This window comes from Electrophorus electricus, chromosome 3, assembly GCF_041902795.1.
Source record: "Electrophorus electricus isolate QZ-2024a chromosome 3, ASM4190279v1, whole genome shotgun sequence".
Taxonomy (NCBI): Eukaryota; Metazoa; Chordata; class Actinopteri; order Gymnotiformes; family Gymnotidae; genus Electrophorus; species Electrophorus electricus.
The window spans coordinates 29,020,748-29,039,407 of NC_137499.1; the positions used below are offsets into that span (position 1 = coordinate 29,020,748).

Sequence of the window (18,660 nt, forward strand, 5' to 3'; positions counted from 1 at the left end):
AAACCCAAATCTATGACAATCTATGTTAAATTATGCTTGTTATCACGTCTATTAGGTAGCAGTCAACCTTTTCGTGAATCTTCGTGAGTTTCATGAAAACAGCGTGCTTTGCCGTTACTGCTGACCTCAACATGCATTCGAAGCCTTAGAGCTGTATCGCCATCATCTTGAGCTGTGTCTCCATCTTATGGTCATATAATATAACAAGCACTTCTCGCAAATGCCTTTAAAAAGGTTGCTTACAACAAATCAACATGGTATTACTGCTGCTTTTACTGCAAAATGATGATGATGATGATGATGATGATGATGATGATGATGATGGCTTAATGACACTTCTAAAATAAAAAGTCACCTATATATCATTTTTAACAAATCAGTTTTATTTGAATGAGACAGCATACATTTAGAATAAAGTAAGTAAATTGCGAAAAACATAAAACAGAGCCAGTAATTCCAAAGCCATTAACTGAATATTCCATCTGCAGGATCAAACAGTAAGATATTTGAGTTTATTATTTTTTTTGATTTGTTCTTTTTTAAAGAGTTTTTTTTATCTTTTATGTATTAAGACTAGACATTTTATTTGTATGTTGCACTAATGTATTTTATTAAAAGGCTTTGCTTAATATAATACTTAAAGAAATATGCCCAAAATATTATTACTAATCATGAGACCTTTACTTTACTTTAACTAGTGTGACCAAGAACCCATAAATGAGGGAGATGACAAAGAGTGCAATGAACGTACAGGCTGTCTTCCAGGTTTCTTCAGAAATATCCAGATTGACAGCTTGAAACAGGTTGTCATCAAAATATATACTTTCTTGAAAAAATTCTGAAACATTAAAGAACATTTGAGGAAATGTTGTACCTATAGAAAATCTATAGGTCAATGCCCTTTCCAAACCTCTTATGCATACAATTAAGAAAGTAGAAAGTACCTGTTATCGGGTGAGACAAATGGCTTTAACTTTTCATTATGTAATTAGGTACAGCTATATTAGTCTTTAGTCATATATTCCTATCAGTCGCGAAGTTTTCCATATTCAATGGAAATCATTTGATGATGAATTTCTTTTAGAGTTTGCAATTACTTCAATACTGTTTCATTCAATATTTTTTATATTCTTGTTCCAAAACTGATTAAAAAAAAACATGCTTTATAAATAAATAGTCAGGGTGAAATAGGTTAGCGCTTTTAATGGAAGTCCAGTACTACTTTGAAAAGATGCTTAGGGGCTAGACAATCACCTTCTTTAGAGATCCTGTGAATAACAGTGCCAGTTATGTGGTCAACCTGGCAAGTGTATGTAGTTTCTGCCTTCCAATCAGTAGCACGAAGTTGCAGACGGCTCTGAACCATGAATTTCCCTGTGGCGTCCTTGGCAGGAAGAGGCCTGTTGTGCTGCACGACCTCACTACCTTTGAGCCAGGTGATGTTAATGGCAGATGGGCTGTATTTGGACACCAGACACACCAACTCATCAGAGTGCCGCAGGAGGTCCACAGTGGGTGCAGATTTGACCACTGAGGCTAGGTGGGAGACAGGGACAGAGGAGTAGTAGATAAAACAAAGAATTAATTAATGCCAAGTCAGTTACATTAGACACACATTGCCTGTATTGTAGCGCATACTTGTTCGGAAACAAAACTTCATTTAGAAGGCTAATAAATGAAGCAATTGCTGGGATGAAACATTTCACCTACCATATATGTTGTCCAGCCTGCTGACTATTGGTGTTTCTGATGACTGGTGGCTGACTATGCAAGAGTAAGTGTCATTCTCGTGTCCTGATTCTGGTAATGTCAGTGTGCTGTGCATGGTGAAATCTGGGCCCACAGAGTGTGCACCTGCTGGACTGTTGGAAAACTGAGATTTTTCCAGCTTCATTCCATTCAGGTCCCAGTAGACAGAGATCTCAGCTGGGTAGAATCTAGAGATCAAGCACAGCAGGGTCTTCTCATGGGGTCCTGACAAATCTCTGTCACTGAGTTGAAGGATTTGGACAGTTGGCCTTTTGGGGTCTGAGGAGCAGAAATAAGAATAACAAAGTATTATGTGTAGCCAGTAGATGTACCTGGAGCAACTTATATCCTCCACAGAACAAAGCAGCAGAACTTGGTCACCATCTTCTTTACTCAACAGAGTGATTTTGGGCTTGTTCACACGCTGAGCTATAAACCATGAGATTAAAACAGATAAAACAAAGTGATAGCAGGACTACACATGTTCAACATTCAGTGAAACTGTTTCTTTTTTTAAGAGTTTAGGTAGTTTATATTTAATATGAATAATGGAATGAACACTATTTATGAACAGGGACACTAGACCTCATCAAAAAATGGAAATCAGTCTTATAGTGATTCAGTATATGAGCTATTGTGGGAATGCAGTTTTTTGAGTTTGTGTTGCCACTGAAATTGGCAGGTGCAGAGAGAAGGAGGTGCAGGGCACACTCCAGTGAGCACAGCAACCAGCGGATGGAAGCATTAAGCAACAGCTACGCCTGCAAGCCCAAAACGGTCGCCAAAAGCAGAACTGAAAGGCCATCTGTGCTCCTGAGACTGAGAGACACACACACCTGCACAGGAACATGGGCTATATTTGCATGCCTCAGTATATCATTTACAAGCAATGTTTCCACTATTATGCAATAGCTTTCTTTTTTGTTGTCCTAACTTTTTTGTGCATGTGTGGGTTCCTTGGTATCTTATTATTAAGCTTCATTCACCTTGTAGTTTTATACAGTTAGACATAAAATTTTGATCTACATTTCTAAAGGCTGTTTGTCCCACTATAGATTTAGTAGAACCTTAATAATAATAATAATAATAATAATAACTGAACAACTCATACTTTCCTGTACATTAAAGTCAATTGTATGTGAGCTCTTACCTTTGACTTTGGAGATGTTGAGGCTCTGTGTTGCACTGGAGCACAGATTTGATACCTCGCAGTAAATGACTGTGTGTGCATTCCATTTTGAAGCTGAGACCTCTAGAATGCTTTGAAAACTTTCTGTTCCATTATGATGGTCTATAGAAGGTTGTTTGTTCACACCCTGAGATGCCGCATCCTTGCCTACTCTCCATGTAACAGCATAGATGTCGATCTTGTGAGCCAGTACCAGACAGGTCACATGCACATGATTCGTTGAGCTCATGTCATTAAAGGATGGACCTAACAGGTAGACCTGAGCCATAGCTGCAGTCACTGGGAGTCAAAGAAATGGTACATACATGTATTTTATATATATATATATATATATATATATATATATATATATATATATATATATATATACACACACACACACACTCAGATCATTTTATATATACATGTATGTATATAAATACTGTATATATACTTTTGAGATACAGTCCATACTTTAAATACCTGCACAAATACTGGTGCTCTTCTCGACATGTTTTTTTTTAAGCTTCTCATCATTAACTTTACATGTATATTTTGAACCTTGATTCCAGTCTTGCTGTGACACTGATATTTCACTGAACACTTTTACACGTCCATCTGCTTGCATCATACTTTTAGAAGTAGCATCATGCTTCTCCACCGATTTGACAAGCCATTTAATCTTTGGGTTGAATCCAGTGCCAATGCACTGCAATATTTGTGGTTCTGATGTGGGGTGTCCAACACTGGGAACCATTAAGAGTTCCACAGTAGGGTCACCTGGAAAGAAGCTCAGATGTTTTAGCCTGAAAAGCAAAGCATGACTTTCTAGCTAAAATCCGTCAAGGAGACCTAAATTTGAAACTGACAGACATGGAGATAATATGCCGAGATTAAAGCTTTCCTTACCAAAAATACATTCAGTAGAATCTGATGTCCACTTATTATTAATGTTTTGGTAAACTATACATGAGAAGCGATGATCTTTGGTTTGATATGTGTCAGGAACAGTGAAGTATGTGGTGAGAGTGTTCAGGTCTTCGGGCAGGTCCACATACTGACGAGAGATCTCAGTTGCACTGGACTGGAGTATGACAGTAAGCACACCAGAGGGAAGCTCATTTCCCACACACTGCAGCACAGCACTGTCTGCAAAAGGCCTTCTAATCAGTACAGAAGTATTCCACTGTACAGGCTCTGAGGAACATGAAGACATTACACCACAATGTATTGTAAGTCTTCACAGGGGCAATACAAGTATAAGAAAGTGCTTTGGCATGTGGGGTAAACTTCAATTTTGTCATGGGAGATTGCATAAAATACTTACCAACAATATAGATGGTCTTTCCCTCACTGGAGAAGCATTGATGTTCAGCTCTACATGTTACTGTACTCCAGGATTTCCACTTTGTTACTGGGAGCGTGAATTTGCTAATAGTTTCATAAGTTTTCTTGCTGGGTTTATACATCTGGTTTTTAGAGATACTACTATCCTGTTTGTTTCCTTCCCCAAACCATGAAACTTGTACATCATAGTACATTGACTCAACAGTACATGAAGTTGTGACCAGCTGATTTGTTTTTACTGATATGAGATTAGGTTTGGCCAGATGTATTTGTGGTTTGACAGATGGATGAGCTGAAATATTAAAAGAATGTTTAAGTTGCAGTTAGTGACTGTAGAAGAATATGCTGTTCTGATGATAATTTAATTGGGAAGTTTTGTTTGTTGTTGTGACCTTATATATATATATATATATATATATATATATATATATATATATATATATATATATATATATACACACACTCAGATCATTTTATATATACATGTATGTATATAAATACTGTATATATACTTTTGAGATACAGTCCATACTTTAAATACCTGCACAAATATTGGTGCTCTTCTCGACATGTTTTTTTTTAAGCTTCTCATCATTAACTTTACATGTATATTTTGAACCTTGATTCCAGTCTTGCTGTGACACTGATATTTCACTGAACACTTTTACACGTCCATCTGCTTGCATCATACTTTTAGAAGTAGCATCATGCTTCTCCACCGATTTGACAAGCCATTTAATCTTTGGGTTGAATCCAGTGCCAATGCACTGCAATATTTGTGGTTCTGATGTGGGGTGTCCAACACTGGGAACCATTAAGAGTTCCACAGTAGGGTCACCTGGAAAGAAGCTCAGATGTTTTAGCCTGAAAAGCAAAGCATGACTTTCTAGCTAAAATCCGTCAAGGAGACCTAAATTTGAAACTGACAGACATGGAGATAATATGCCGAGATTAAAGCTTTCCTTACCAAAAATACATTCAGTAGAATCTGATGTCCACTTATTATTAATGTTTTGGTAAACTATACATGAGAAGCGATGATCTTTGGTTTGATATGTGTCAGGAACAGTGAAGTATGTGGTGAGAGTGTTCAGGTCTTCGGGCAGGTCCACATACTGACGAGAGATCTCAGTTGCACTGGACTGGAGTATGACAGTAAGCACACCAGAGGGAAGCTCATTTCCCACACACTGCAGCACAGCACTGTCTGCAAAAGGCCTTCTAATCAGTACAGAAGTATTCCACTGTACAGGCTCTGAGGAACATGAAGACATTACACCACAATGTATTGTAAGTCTTCACAGGGGCAATACAAGTATAAGAAAGTGCTTTGGCATGTGGGGTAAACTTCAATTTTGTCATGGGAGATTGCATAAAATACTTACCAACAATATAGATGGTCTTTCCCTCACTGGAGAAGCATTGATGTTCAGCTCTACATGTTACTGTACTCCAGGATTTCCACTTTGTTACTGGGAGCGTGAATTTGCTAATAGTTTCATAAGTTTTCTTGCTGGGTTCATACATCTGGTTTTTAGAGATACTACTATCCTGTTTGTTTCCTTCCCCAAACCATGAAACTTGTACATCATAGTACACTGACTGAACAGTACATGAAGCTGTGACCAGCTGATCTGTTTTTACTGATATGAGATTAGGTTTGGCCAGATGTATTTGTGGTTTGACAGATGGATGAGCTGAAATATTAAAAGAATGTTTAAGTTGCAGTTAGTGACTGTAGAAGAATATGCTGTTCTGATGATAATTTAATTGGGAAGTTTTGTTTGTTGTTGTGACTTTTATATATATATATATATATATATATATATATATATATACACACACACTCAGATCATTTTATATATACATGTATGTATATAAATACTGTATATATACTTTTGAGATACAGTCCATACTTTAAATACCTGCACAAATATTGGTGCTCTTCTCGACATGTTTTTTTTTAAGCTTCTCATCATTAACTTTACATGTATATTTTGAACCTTGATTCCAGTCTTGCTGTGACACTGATATTTCACTGAACACTTTTACACGTCCATCTGCTTGCATCATACTTTTAGAAGTAGCATCATGCTTCTCCACCGATTTGACAAGCCATTTAATCTTTGGGTTGAATCCAGTGCCAATGCACTGCAATATTTGTGGTTCTGATGTGGGGTGTCCAACACTGGGAACCATTAAGAGTTCCACAGTAGGGTCACCTGGAAAGAAGCTCAGATGTTTTAGCCTGAAAAGCAAAGCATGACTTTCTGGCTAAAATCCGTCAAGGAGACCTAAATTTGAAACTGACAGACATGGAGATAATATGCCGAGATTAAAGCTTTCCTTACCAAAAATACATTCAGTAGAATCTGATGTCCACTTATTAGTGTTTTGGTAAACTATACATGAGAAGCGATGATCTTTGGTTTGATATGTATCAGGAACAGTGAAGTATGTGGTGAGAGTGTTCAGGTCTTTGGGCAGGTCCACATACTGACGAGAGATCTCAGTTGCACTGGACTGGAGTATGACAGTAAGCACACCAGAGGGAAGCTCATTTCCCACACACTGCAGCACAGCACTGTCTGCAAAAGGCCTTCTAATCAGTACAGAAGTATTCCACTGTACAGGCTCTGAGGAACATGAAGACATTACACCACAATGTATTGTAAGTCTTCACAGGGGCAATACAAGTATAAGAAAGTGCTTTGGCATGTGGGGTAAACTTCAATTTTGTCATGGGAGATTGCATAAAATACTTACCAACAATATAGATGGTCTTTTCCTCACTGGAGAAGCATTGATGTTCAGCTCTACATGTTACTGTACTCCAGGATTTCCACTTTGTTACTGGGAGCGTGAATTTGCTAATAGTTTCATAAATTTTCTTGCTGGGATTATACTTTTGGTCTACAGAGATACTACTATCCTGTTTGTTTCCTTCCCCAATCCATGAAACTTGTACCTCATTGTACACTGACTCAACAGTACATGAAGCTGTGGCCAGCTGATCTGTTTTTACTGATATGAGATTAGGTTTGGCCAGATGTATTTGTGGCTTGACAGATGGATGAGCTGAAATATTAAAAGAATGTTTAAGTTGCAGTTAGTGACTGTAGAAGAATATGCAGTTCTGATGATAATTTAATTGGGAAGTTTTGTTTGTTGTTGTGACCTTACCTTTGCAAATGCTTAGTTTTGTGCTAAAGTCCTGGGAATTGTGTTCTGCGTTACATTTATACTCTATGCCTTTTTTCCACAGCTCTGCCTCAATGCGTACTATGCTTATTTCAGTGAAAGTCTTCATTTTGCCAATACTTTGTAATTTCTTAACATCTGGAGTTTGCAAATTCACATCCACTGTTGACCCATCCGTCGACCATTTTACTGTAAGTTGTTCGGGATAAAAATCCTCCACAGAACAAAGCAGCAGAACTTGGTCACCATCTTCTTTACTCAACAGAGTGATTTTGGGCTTGTTCACACGCTGAGCTATAAACCATGAGATTAAAACAGATAAAACAAAGTGATAGCAGGACTACACATGTTCAACATTCAGTGAAACTGTTTCTTTTTTTAAGAGTTTAGGTAGTTTATATTTAATATGAATAATGGAATGAACACTATTTATGAACAGGGACACTAGACCTCATCAAAAAATGGAAATCAGTCTTATAGTGATTCAGTATATGAGCTATTGTGGGAATGCAGTTTTTTGAGTTTGTGTTGCCACTGAAATTGGCAGGTGCAGAGAGAAGGAGGTGCAGGGCACACTTCAGTGAGCACAGCAACCAGCGGATGGAAGCATTAAGCAACAGCTACGCCTGCAAGCCCAAAACGGTCGCCAAAAGCAGAACTGAAAGGCCATCTGTGCTCCTGAGACTGAGAGACACACACACCTGCACAGGAACATGGGCTATATTTGCATGCCTCAGTATATCATTTACAAGCAATGTTTCCACTATTATGCAATAGCTTTCTTTTTTGTTGTCCTAACTTTTTTGTGCATGTGTGGGTTCCTTGGTATCTTATTATTAAGCTTTATTCACCTTGTAGTTTTATACAGTTAGACACAAAAATTTGATCTACATTTCTAAAGGCTGTTTGTCCCACTATAGATTTAGTAGAACCTTAATAATAATAATAATAATAATTATTATTATTATTATTATTATTATCATTATTATTATTATTATTATTATTAGTAGTAGTAGTAGTAGTAGTAGTAGTAGTAGAAGTAGCATTTGTATAGCACTTTCTTAAACACAGTTTATAAAGTGCTTTACAGAAAATAGAGCATACATGGATAATAAAGCTCAGGAAGGTATTTGCTAAAAAAATTTTAAAAATGAAAAAGAAAAGAGAAGAATAGAAAGGAAAGTTCAGAATTTTCACCTTTTTAACATTAAAAACAAATTTGGCATACATACATATTTTGTAAGAGATTTATTAATTCAAAAGCATGAAAACATGACAAATTTTCAAAGTATTTACACATTTAAAATATGCAGAAAGTAATAGGTAATAGTAAAAATTATATGATGAGGGACAGGCAGGGTTACTTCTTGGGCTCATTTCACCTGTAATCAAAAGTTTAAAATAATTAAATCTATTTACGTTTGTAATAAAAATATGTCTTTCTGTCAATGAATGAATTAATGAATAAATAAATAATCAATAAATAAATTTAAGAATTTTTTCAGTGTATCTCTCTCTCTCAAGTTCTCCTTTTTTCTATAAATTTAATACACATTGCATAAAAATAAATAAAGCTTTTTTTAAAATCAAAAATATGCAGATGTGTCCTTTTTATGGACATTGTCTTACCTTGATAACTGTGGCTGCGATACTGTAGAACAGTGTGATGAGAAAAAGAACTACAAAGGTTAAGGCAGTGTTCTTCATGCAGCTGTCATCCACATCAGTGGTCATCAACTCAATATGGCATATCTCTGGCATTATCGGGAAAACTACACACATAAATATAAAACAAGCAAACAATCAAAACACACATAATTCTGAGCACAGTCTTGCTATCACTACAAATAAATGTTCTCCTGCCTGAAGATGATTTCAGGGACTAACTGCAGTGAATTGAATAAAATATGTAGAGGTAGTACAATTCAGTGAAGTGCATTAGGTTTCCAAAGAAAAAGGTTATTTTGAGCACAGGTCTTTCATCAGCTGTGCATGCAAAGTGCTCTTTTGTTGTCCAAACATCCTCTTACTTTAAGAAGTATGCATATACTAACATTGTACACACATATATATAAATCTGAAGAAGATGTATTTACTGCAGTATATGGTAATAAAAGATGCAGAGATATTTAAAATTGTGATGAAGCACATTCAGAAACAAACAGGACATTTTAGACAGAAGTCCTTTGCTTGCACAGCTGATGAAGGACCTGTGCTCAAAATAACCTTTTTCTTTCGTTATTGGTTATTCTTTGGTTAATTTTTTTCCTTTTCAGAGTGTAATATGTCAACACAAATCAGGAAAAATGAACACAACAGAATAAAATGGCCTGGACCTACTGGTATAGATAAGAGTTCAATTATTTCTAGTGGTAAAGAAAAATTCGGCTACAGAGCTGAACTGCACACCGGAAATTATTTAAATATCATGTGCCACCTTTCAGGTTTATTCAGTCACATGTACACATATTCAAGTCATTATTTTGATGTAATGAAGCTTTTACTCTCAAGTGATAAGGCAGAGATGCTGTAGGTGTACTTATGCCAAATTTGAATTAGTTAATTGGCCAGCACAAAATTGTCTAAAACATAGGTTAAACATATAACATTCTATATAATATTGCATTTTTGTAATACTTTATTGCTCTCTGAATATCCTTTTTACAGGTAATATCCTATACTTTGACAACCCTCTCTTTGGATCCCAAGTTTGCCCAACAAATTCCCCTTTGTTAATTTATTAACCAAATGAACAGGAAATAGGTGAAACTGACTTGTTAGGGAAAATAATAGAAGATTACCACTGTGTATCTTGACTTGCTAAGGATAAACCAGTGTAGATGTAAATTATTATACATTTTTAAAATAATTCATTAAAGCTCGGGATGGGAAATGAGTAATTATTAATCACTATCTCTCAACAACAGCAAACGGGACAATTGCAACAAAACACAAACACACAAGCAGATTGTCAAAATGGGTGTGTGTGGGGGTAGTGGGAGTTCGCAACTTTGTGCCTCCATTTTAGTGGAAACAAAATACTGGATGGATAAAGATGGTCAAATGATGGAAAATGCATCAATTTGTCTTTCTAGTTTTTTTTTGTAAGGCTAATATTATAGTCCATTAAATGCTGATTTTTGTACATTTCATATTTTGTACAGCTAATTCTTTGCTTATTTGCTTATTTTGCTTAATTAGTTCCCCCTTGCCTTGTGGAACTAATACAATTGTATATTTTTATTATTATGGAGAGTATTAGTCATTTAAAAAAACTGTGTTAAAGGGGCGATGATTAAACTACTTCTAGAGTCAATAAAACATTCCTGCAATAAGCTGCAAAGTTAGAATTCTTCAACAACACAAATGTACAAAGTGTACATTTCCCATACATTCCTTAAGCTTTGTGGTAGTACAGGTGCAGTGATAGTACACATTTTAAAAGACCTATTTGGGCTTAGCTAGGGCAGATATAAATAAAGTAGTACAATATTTATATACTGCACAAGACATATGCTGAAGTACTTTTTATTGTTATTGCTTCAGTTTAATATTGCATGGAACATCATCCTAAAAAGCAAGAAAACCCAAGCATCAGACACATTTAAAGACAAACACATGATATTGTTAAAACAAACACAGAAAATAAAAAGACAGAAAGGCCAACAAAAAACAATGACAAAAGAACAAGCATGACTAGTGGACACATAACACACATCCTAAACTCCTTTGCAGCCTGAGGGTACATTCATGCTGAAATTCACTAAGGTGGGTGTATTGGATTTACTGTCGGTTGTTCTGGCTATGAGGCGCACAGTCTGGTCATTAGCCTCGTGGTATACTACACAGCTGTACACCACTGAGTCTTGTTCCCAGTCCTGGACAAGGAGCTGGCTATAAACTGAAAAGTGGCCATCTCTCTCAATCACACTAGTGGTCCTCGCCTTATCTCCTTCCACTGGTTTATCATTAGCAAGCCAAATCACAACTACCTCTTTAGGGTAGAAGTTTTTCACATAACAAGTCAGGGTCACCCATTCCTCATCGGGGCTCTTTTCTGGCGGAGCGAGCAGATAAACTGAGGGGCACCGAAGGTCACCTCCTGAAAACATGAGATCAGAGTAAGTCAAAATACACACTACTTCTTCCTTTGCCTTGTATTTTCCACTTCATGGGAATTTGGTTCACATATGAGCAAGAAGCCCTCTATGCAGTTTACAACCCCTATACAATGATTCACTTTTATCAGTGATTAAATGTTTGGTTTCCTGGTATTTCATGGTTTGGCTAAAAATACCATTTAAACAGAGCTTCATCATCCAAACCATTAAGTAAAGAAATAAATAAAAAAAGAAAGAGAAAAACCATCTCCTACCATTCTTTCGTTCGTATTTCTTTGACTGCGTGGTGGCAAATAGATCGTGCTCCACCTCGCAAGTATATGCTGTGCCGTTGCTCCAGTCATCATAACTGATAGGAGTAATGAGTGTGACTTCGGTACTCATGGGGTTCGTCTGGACTGATGCAATTTCTTTACCATCACTAATCCATTTCATGTTTTTGAAACCTTGAGGTCCATTAGCAGTGCACTGGAGTTCACCTGCTCTTTTAACAAGCATGTCCTTTATGGAAGGGCCGACTATATTCATATCAAGTGGATTTTCACAAGAGTCAGCTGTATGGAACAGGCAGAGGCACAAACATTTTAGAAAGAAGAATGAACAGGAACAAAATGAATGCGAAATTAGTTTGTGTGTCATATGGCATAACTGACTTGTAAAACACTAGCTCTGCTAACAACAAAGAGGCTGAAAATGTAATACGTACCAGTATGCTTGGCCTCTCTGGAAAAGGTCCATTTGTCTTGCTTGAATTCACATTTAATTGGGGAAGATGAATATATCCATTGGTTGGCCTTGATTTTCAAAATGCTTATGGCACTGAAATTGTTTTTTTCCTCTTTTAACATGAGATCTGTGGCCTGTGTACTCACGTCCACAGAATCAAGTGTCCATTTAAACTCATATGTTTTAGGTGAGAAATGACTGGCTAAGCAGATGAAGGTAGCTGTTCCATTTTCTAACTCCTTTTCAGTAGGAGATGTTAGAAGCAGAGATGCAGGGTGGTCAGGCACAACTGGAAAACAAACATAGATATCTATGCAGCAGCTAGCACAGCAGATGTTGCAGATTAAGAGGGAAACACATCATGTTGCCACAGTATATGAGATAAATATATATTGCATTTAATCTGACCTGATCAATCTTCTTATAAGAACACTTAGAGCTCACAACAAGAGGTACAGTGTTTCTCCTGTATCTTTTAGCATAACGATGCTGCATACTGCCTACATTGTATTACATTACAGTGTGTACTACCTGCATTATAGTACATACCTCCTACATTGCAGTGTGCACTGCCTACATTATAGTACACACTACCTACATTAGTGTACACTACCTACATTATAGTACATACTACCTACATTAGTGTACACTACCTACATTATAGTGCATACTGTGTCAACAAGCAAGCAAGAAATAATAAGCAACAGAGGGAAAAACAGAGGACAGGCCTTATTCTAGATTGACAGAAAGAGCACAAAAAATGAATGAACTCAGGAAGTCGATGCTGGTTTGACACTTTGAAATCATTATTTATATACGATGTTTCCGATACGATATATGCTTTTGGGACAAATTCTGGTTAGCCACTTCAACTAGCCAAAACCTTTTGGTAAAAGATATTGACCCTAAACGTATCAGAGAAAATAATTAGGTTATAAGATAATGTAGCTAGATTTTCCTTTTTGCAACGCTCACACTGTGATTTGAATGTAAATACATCTTACCAAGTGCTAAACCAAATGTTACTACTAATACGCCACAAATGCCAATTTAGGAATAACACACATAACAGTACACTCAGAGTACAAGCTTAGAATTCCCTATTAAACATTTTACTCAAAATGTTTATGCGTATTTGACTCTAAATTGTGTTATGTTCAGTTAATGGGGTATTCTGCATTGGCCTACCTTCTTTTTTAAGGGTTTCTGTTTTTGATCCTGCCGGATGTTCAGCTGTGCACATGAACGACTTTTCAGTATTCCAGTCAGAAGCTTTCACTTGCACATGACTGACCGAGGTGTAGGAACCACTGGTCTCGGCCATCGGATACTGGGTAAACTCAGTAAGTTCCTTTCCTTGGGAGTCCGTCCATTTGAACTTCAGAGCATCGGCAGGGGAGAAACCAGATGTTAAACAGCCGAGAGTAAGGAATCCATCCGAGCCAGAGCCACATTGTGACATACCAAAGATTGACGCCGGTGGGCTTTGCACTCCTGCAAAAATGAATTGAGAAATTCAACTATAGTTCATAAACAGAATGAAGAGAAAAACCCTAATAAATGCCAATGTTATTTTATTTTTATATTTTATTTTTGTATGTCTGGTTTTATGTTAAATTGTATGCTAAAACTTTTGTTTTAACAAAAATTAAATAAAGTGGTCGAAACACTCTAACAAAATGCCACCTACTAGCACTACTACTTAAAATAATAGGCAAACATTAGTTGGTGAACTTTTGCAGACTAGATAAATAATTCATATTTCTTTCCTTTCCTTCTCTGATCTGTAATAATAATAATAATAATAATAATAATAATAATAATATTAAGAAGAAGAAGAAGAAGAAGAAGAAGAAGAAGGGCAATCATTTTATTAACATTAACGCCAACAACAATAATAATATTAATAATTGTTATATTATTAGCCTATTTATTATTATTATTATTATTATTATTATTATTATTATTATTATTATTATTATTATTATTATTATTAGCTATAACATTAGATGTTAACCCAACTCTGGATAGAAATAAATATAAAGGGAAGTTTACTATTCCTAAATTGCACAGGAATCTTTATATATAATGCAGCTAATGCAGATATTATATACGTATGCATTAATACATTATTAACAAACATTAACACAAACAAAGCAAAACTGAAGCTATTAAGTTTTTAAAAAATCTCTCATCATTATATATGGAACCAAAATAATTTAACTGACAAAACGTTATACATTACAAATTTTGTCAGAATATATAGGACTACATTAGAGCATTGAACCTTTTTCTAGAAAATTTTGCAAGAACATTTTGGAAGATTACATTTTGCAAAACCGGTAATCTGGGCTGCAACTTACCGCTTGTAACGGTGACAACTGTGCCGCGACCCCAGTAGTCAAAAGCCCAGTTACACAGTGTTCAAGCTAACTTCACATCGCGGCAATATATAGAAAGCATTGCTCTAATATTCACATTCACGTTGTATGGTTGCTATAGCCTATCGCATTATTCTCTCTTTTACATTAAGCTCTGGGTCACAAGTAATATGAACTGAACCTATAATTTAATTAAAACCTGAGAGAGGCCTGAGGAGTTTTTTCTTTTTTTCTTTTCCACACACGTAATCAATGATGGACTAATTTTACAATCGCAATGACAGCTGCTATGACCAGCAGTCTTAGAATAAAGTGGCTAAATGTTTACTTTGCGAATTAATTTTACTTAACATAATGAAAAGGTTTTTTATCTTACCAGATGACACAGTGACCATCGTTCCCTTCCCCCAGTAGTCGAATGCATTGTTACAGTGACATAATTGTTTTCTCAGGCCGTGCAAAAAGACAACTTCTGATCGCGATCGGATAACGTTAAAATATCCCACATAAATATCCCACATTTAACTTAATTTAATGTCAGTGTTGAGGACTGGAATTTGTCTAGACGAACCATACTGAAGAACGAGCCTTACCCGTTGAAACGGTTACCAACGTGCCTTTTCCCCAGTAGTCAAAAGCATCGTAATCACAGTGATATTTTTTACGTATCAACGTAACAGAAACTTTAAGTGGTAATCAAGCCATTTTTAAAGTTAGACGACCTATACATTAATGCTGACAAATATTTGTTCTTTTATAAAACAGATAAGTATTTTGAGCGAATAAAATAGCGGGACGTACTAAAATGTTCTTTTAATCAAAAGCCAACCTTTCATTTAATATGCCTAAACTTTCTTGGGTAAGCCTAACTAAACATTACTTTAGATGTAACCTACTTTTGTTACAGAAAATCACGTCATTGGACATTTTGTTTTATTTTAAAGTTTATAAAATACCACACTACATTTGACTAAAATTACGGTTTCCGAACATCAGCTTTGGACCTTGGTGATTTATGTAAGTTTAATTATTTTATTTCTTACCTGATGTCACAGTGACCGTCGTTCCTTTCCCCCAGTAATCAAATCGATCGTCACAGTAAAACAAGCACAATCCCACCCGTACAATATGCCGTGGTGATAGGACTACTTCTAAAGATTACTTCTAAAGGCAAATAACTAATTTCTGCTAAATTATTTGATGGCTACACACACCACGCATATGTCTAGCAAAGTGTACCCTACCTGAGGTCACGGTCACCGAAGTTCCTTTTCCCCAGTAGTCGAAGTAGTCACTGTGAATAACTGTACCTAATTAGCTGTACAAAATTCCGCCCATTGCTTTCTCCCTCTGTTGTTTATTTTCCTTAATCCATGCTCTCTAATATATTTTAAAGATTGATGTTTTAATGCAGGTTAGAGTAAATATATTAATTTTTCTTTATGAGATAGCGTTTTGCTCCATATGTCTTTATCAGATTTTATCAGTTTACAGTCACCAGGGTTCCTTACCCCCAGTATTCTGATCAAAAACTATTACAAAACAATGAACACATTTTAAGAACTTGACATTAAAACTGGGATCAGTTTAGCAAACCTGTGATCATACTGAAGTTAACGAGAAAATACCATCTTTTAGTAAAGTAATTCTACTGATAATACTATATTGTATTGTGCTCTATAAATTGTTTTTATTTGGCCAGTTATAATCATTATTATTATTGTTGTAATTGCTTGTCTGATTGAGGTGGGTGTTATGTATCAAATGAAAACAGTGAAAGTTTATTATGTATGTTTTTTTTTTTTTTCATTTTATGTATGAGGAGTTATATCACCAGCGTGGTTAGTACAGCACAGAAAATATAAAGCATTTCATGATGTGAAAAAAATTTGGTAGTAAAGTTTAAAACTTTGCCAGTGCATTTACTCCTGTTACATGTTCCAACCATAACATTTTAATTTAATCTTGTTTGAGGTTACCCCCACCTTTACCATTATTTAGTGTGCCTTTTGACCCATGCAGTTAATGTGAATTCAAAACTTTAATATTCATAGTGAAATCTCAGTAAAATGTAAAAAATAGCACTGCTCCACCAATAGAAAAAAAGGCTTCAAAACCCTTGGATCCCAAATCATTTTCCAGCTTCATTTAACCTTCCACAGAACCATTTTGCAAGTAAACAGCAGGAGTGTTTTAGGTGTTAAAACTACAGAAACCTTACAAGCTCTTGTGTAAGTCAATTCCTTTTTATGTCACAGATCACAGGATTATAACTAACAGGTTTGAATTATAGACATCTGTTATAGAAGCCTACACAATCAAGCACCAGCTAATGAAGGGACCTTTTATGAAAAGAATACTGTTTGAATTGATTTATTTGACTATCCTTCAAGCCATCAAATGTTATCCAAGTGGAAACCATAATAGAATATTCATCCCTGATTTCATCAGCACAGATCAAAGCATCACAGTGTCTTGAACCCCTTGAAGCCAAATCCCTGCAAACAAAACAATGTGATGTATGTGCACACAGGCACCCAAGGACTCATAAAAAGAAAGGCTCATTCCACAAGCACTAATATATAATATGGTTTGAACAATACTTTGGAACCCAACTGTGTTGGGTGACATGTAGATCCTGTTTGAATCCCAGTAAATAAATAATTCTGTACCACAACCATACACACATCCCACAAGATAAGGTAACTGCCTTATATCCAGTACTGGACTAAAATAAAAAAACAAAAACAATCTTGTGTCAAATGTTGTACTGTGTACTAGAGAAATTATATTTTGCTCTCTACTGAACACATCTGTAGTGAGAATGTACTGAATGACAATAAAATTGACTTTGACTTTTCTGTTCTGACCAAGGACACTGTTACAGCTCCTCCCCCGCTGGAGTCATGGTTTGCAAGTCAACATGTGCCTTGTCCTCTCTGTGTGTTTGGCTCAGTCTCTGCCCTCTTTCTTATGTGTTTTGTAGTCTCTCCCAGCTTCTGTGTTCCATGTTTTCCCTGTTTTCCCTGTCTTGTGTATTAGTTCCATGCCATAGTTTTGTTTTCTCCGCCCCTCGTTTGATTGCTTACACCTGTCCTTCATTTCTACCTTGTTAAGTTTATGTATTTGAACTTTGCCATGTTCCCAGTGTCTTTGCTGTTCATTGCATATTTATTCTAATGGTTGTGTTTGTTTGTACTCCATGCCTTTGTGTTTCCTAGCCTTTGTAATAGCCTGCTTCCCATTTGCCTTTGTGTGTTTTGTTTGTTTAATCATGTATCCCCATGCTCTCCATGTTGGCTCTACAACAACTCTGATTTTGGATTTGCCCATAATAAATCTCGCCCTTCTCTGCACGTGTCTGCATGTTATACCCGCTCAATGTTACACCCATTATTGTCTTCATCTTAGTTTTGTTGTCTCATAATCTACCTTGGCACTTATGCCTTGAGTTTTCCTCTTCTGACTGTTGATACTTGTCCTTGTCTAGCTGTTTACGTGTATGTGAGTTGCATAGATATCTCACATTGTTTGACCATTTCTGTTGTTCTTTTAGTTTCATTGCATAATGTTTTCTTATTCTCAGTTTGGTTTCTGTTTCTTCTGGGCTCTTCCCTGTTTTTGTTTATGATTTCTGTGTTTCCTTTCTTTCAATAAAAATCCCACCCAAAACCTCAGCTTGCATGTGTCCTGCCTGTGCAAAGTCTCCAATGAATGACAGTTTCAAATAATTAGAATTTGGTCGCAGAACAGATAACTTATATTCCACTCAATAGTCCAGTTTCTCTTCATAACTTTGGATTTAGAAAGCACTTTCAAGTACTGCCAATTGTTTGTTTTTGAAAAATGTAAAAGATGACCTGAACATAAAGGATGTGGTTAAAGCTGTATTCCTTGATTTGGGAAAAATCTATTTTGATGCTATAAATCAATATAGTAGGCTATAATTGCTGAGCTGTCCCACTTA

The 18,660-nt window shown here is 36.0% G+C and overlaps 1 protein-coding gene and 1 gene segment (V, D, J or C); both read right to left on the bottom strand.

The window, feature by feature from the left end:
- Nucleotides 1-362: 362 nt before the first annotated feature.
- Nucleotides 363-8,843, bottom strand: LOC113586743 (uncharacterized). The gene is made up of 14 exons (XM_081710959.1): nt 7,448-8,843; nt 7,031-7,342; nt 6,616-6,900; nt 6,190-6,486; nt 5,650-5,961; nt 5,232-5,519; nt 4,806-5,102; nt 4,245-4,556; nt 3,827-4,114; nt 3,401-3,697; nt 2,900-3,217; nt 1,711-2,028; nt 1,255-1,536; nt 363-838 (listed from the first exon to the last, which is right to left on the bottom strand). Exons 1-14 carry the CDS (start codon nt 7,572-7,574, stop codon nt 681-683), a joined length of 3,891 nt encoding a protein of 1,296 aa, XP_081567085.1. The 5' UTR covers nt 7,575-8,843; the 3' UTR covers nt 363-680.
- Nucleotides 8,844-10,977: 2,134 nt separating this feature from the next.
- On the bottom strand, nt 10,978-15,355 carry LOC145656984 (Ig mu chain C region membrane-bound form-like). The segment is given in 5 exon segments: nt 10,978-11,567; nt 11,841-12,140; nt 12,293-12,601; nt 13,501-13,806; nt 15,287-15,355. Coding segments are annotated over 4 exon segments (1,266 nt in total).
- Between the last annotated feature and the right edge of the window lie 3,305 nt (nt 15,356-18,660).

What these genes read in the sequence shown, in the direction of transcription:
- LOC113586743 (XM_081710959.1), bottom strand. Translation starts at nt 7,574, where the DNA reads ATGAAGACTTTCACTGAAATAAGCATAGTACGCATTGAGGCAGAGCTG. An exon ending in GAGCACCAGTATTTGTGCAG is followed by an intron (nt 3,218 to 3,400) that starts GTATTTAAAGTA and finishes TTTGACTCCCAG; the next exon opens with TGACTGCAGCTATGGCTCAG. An exon ending in CAACATCTCCAAAGTCAAAG is followed by an intron (nt 2,029 to 2,899) that starts GTAAGAGCTCAC and finishes TCTGCTCCTCAG; the next exon opens with ACCCCAAAAGGCCAACTGTC.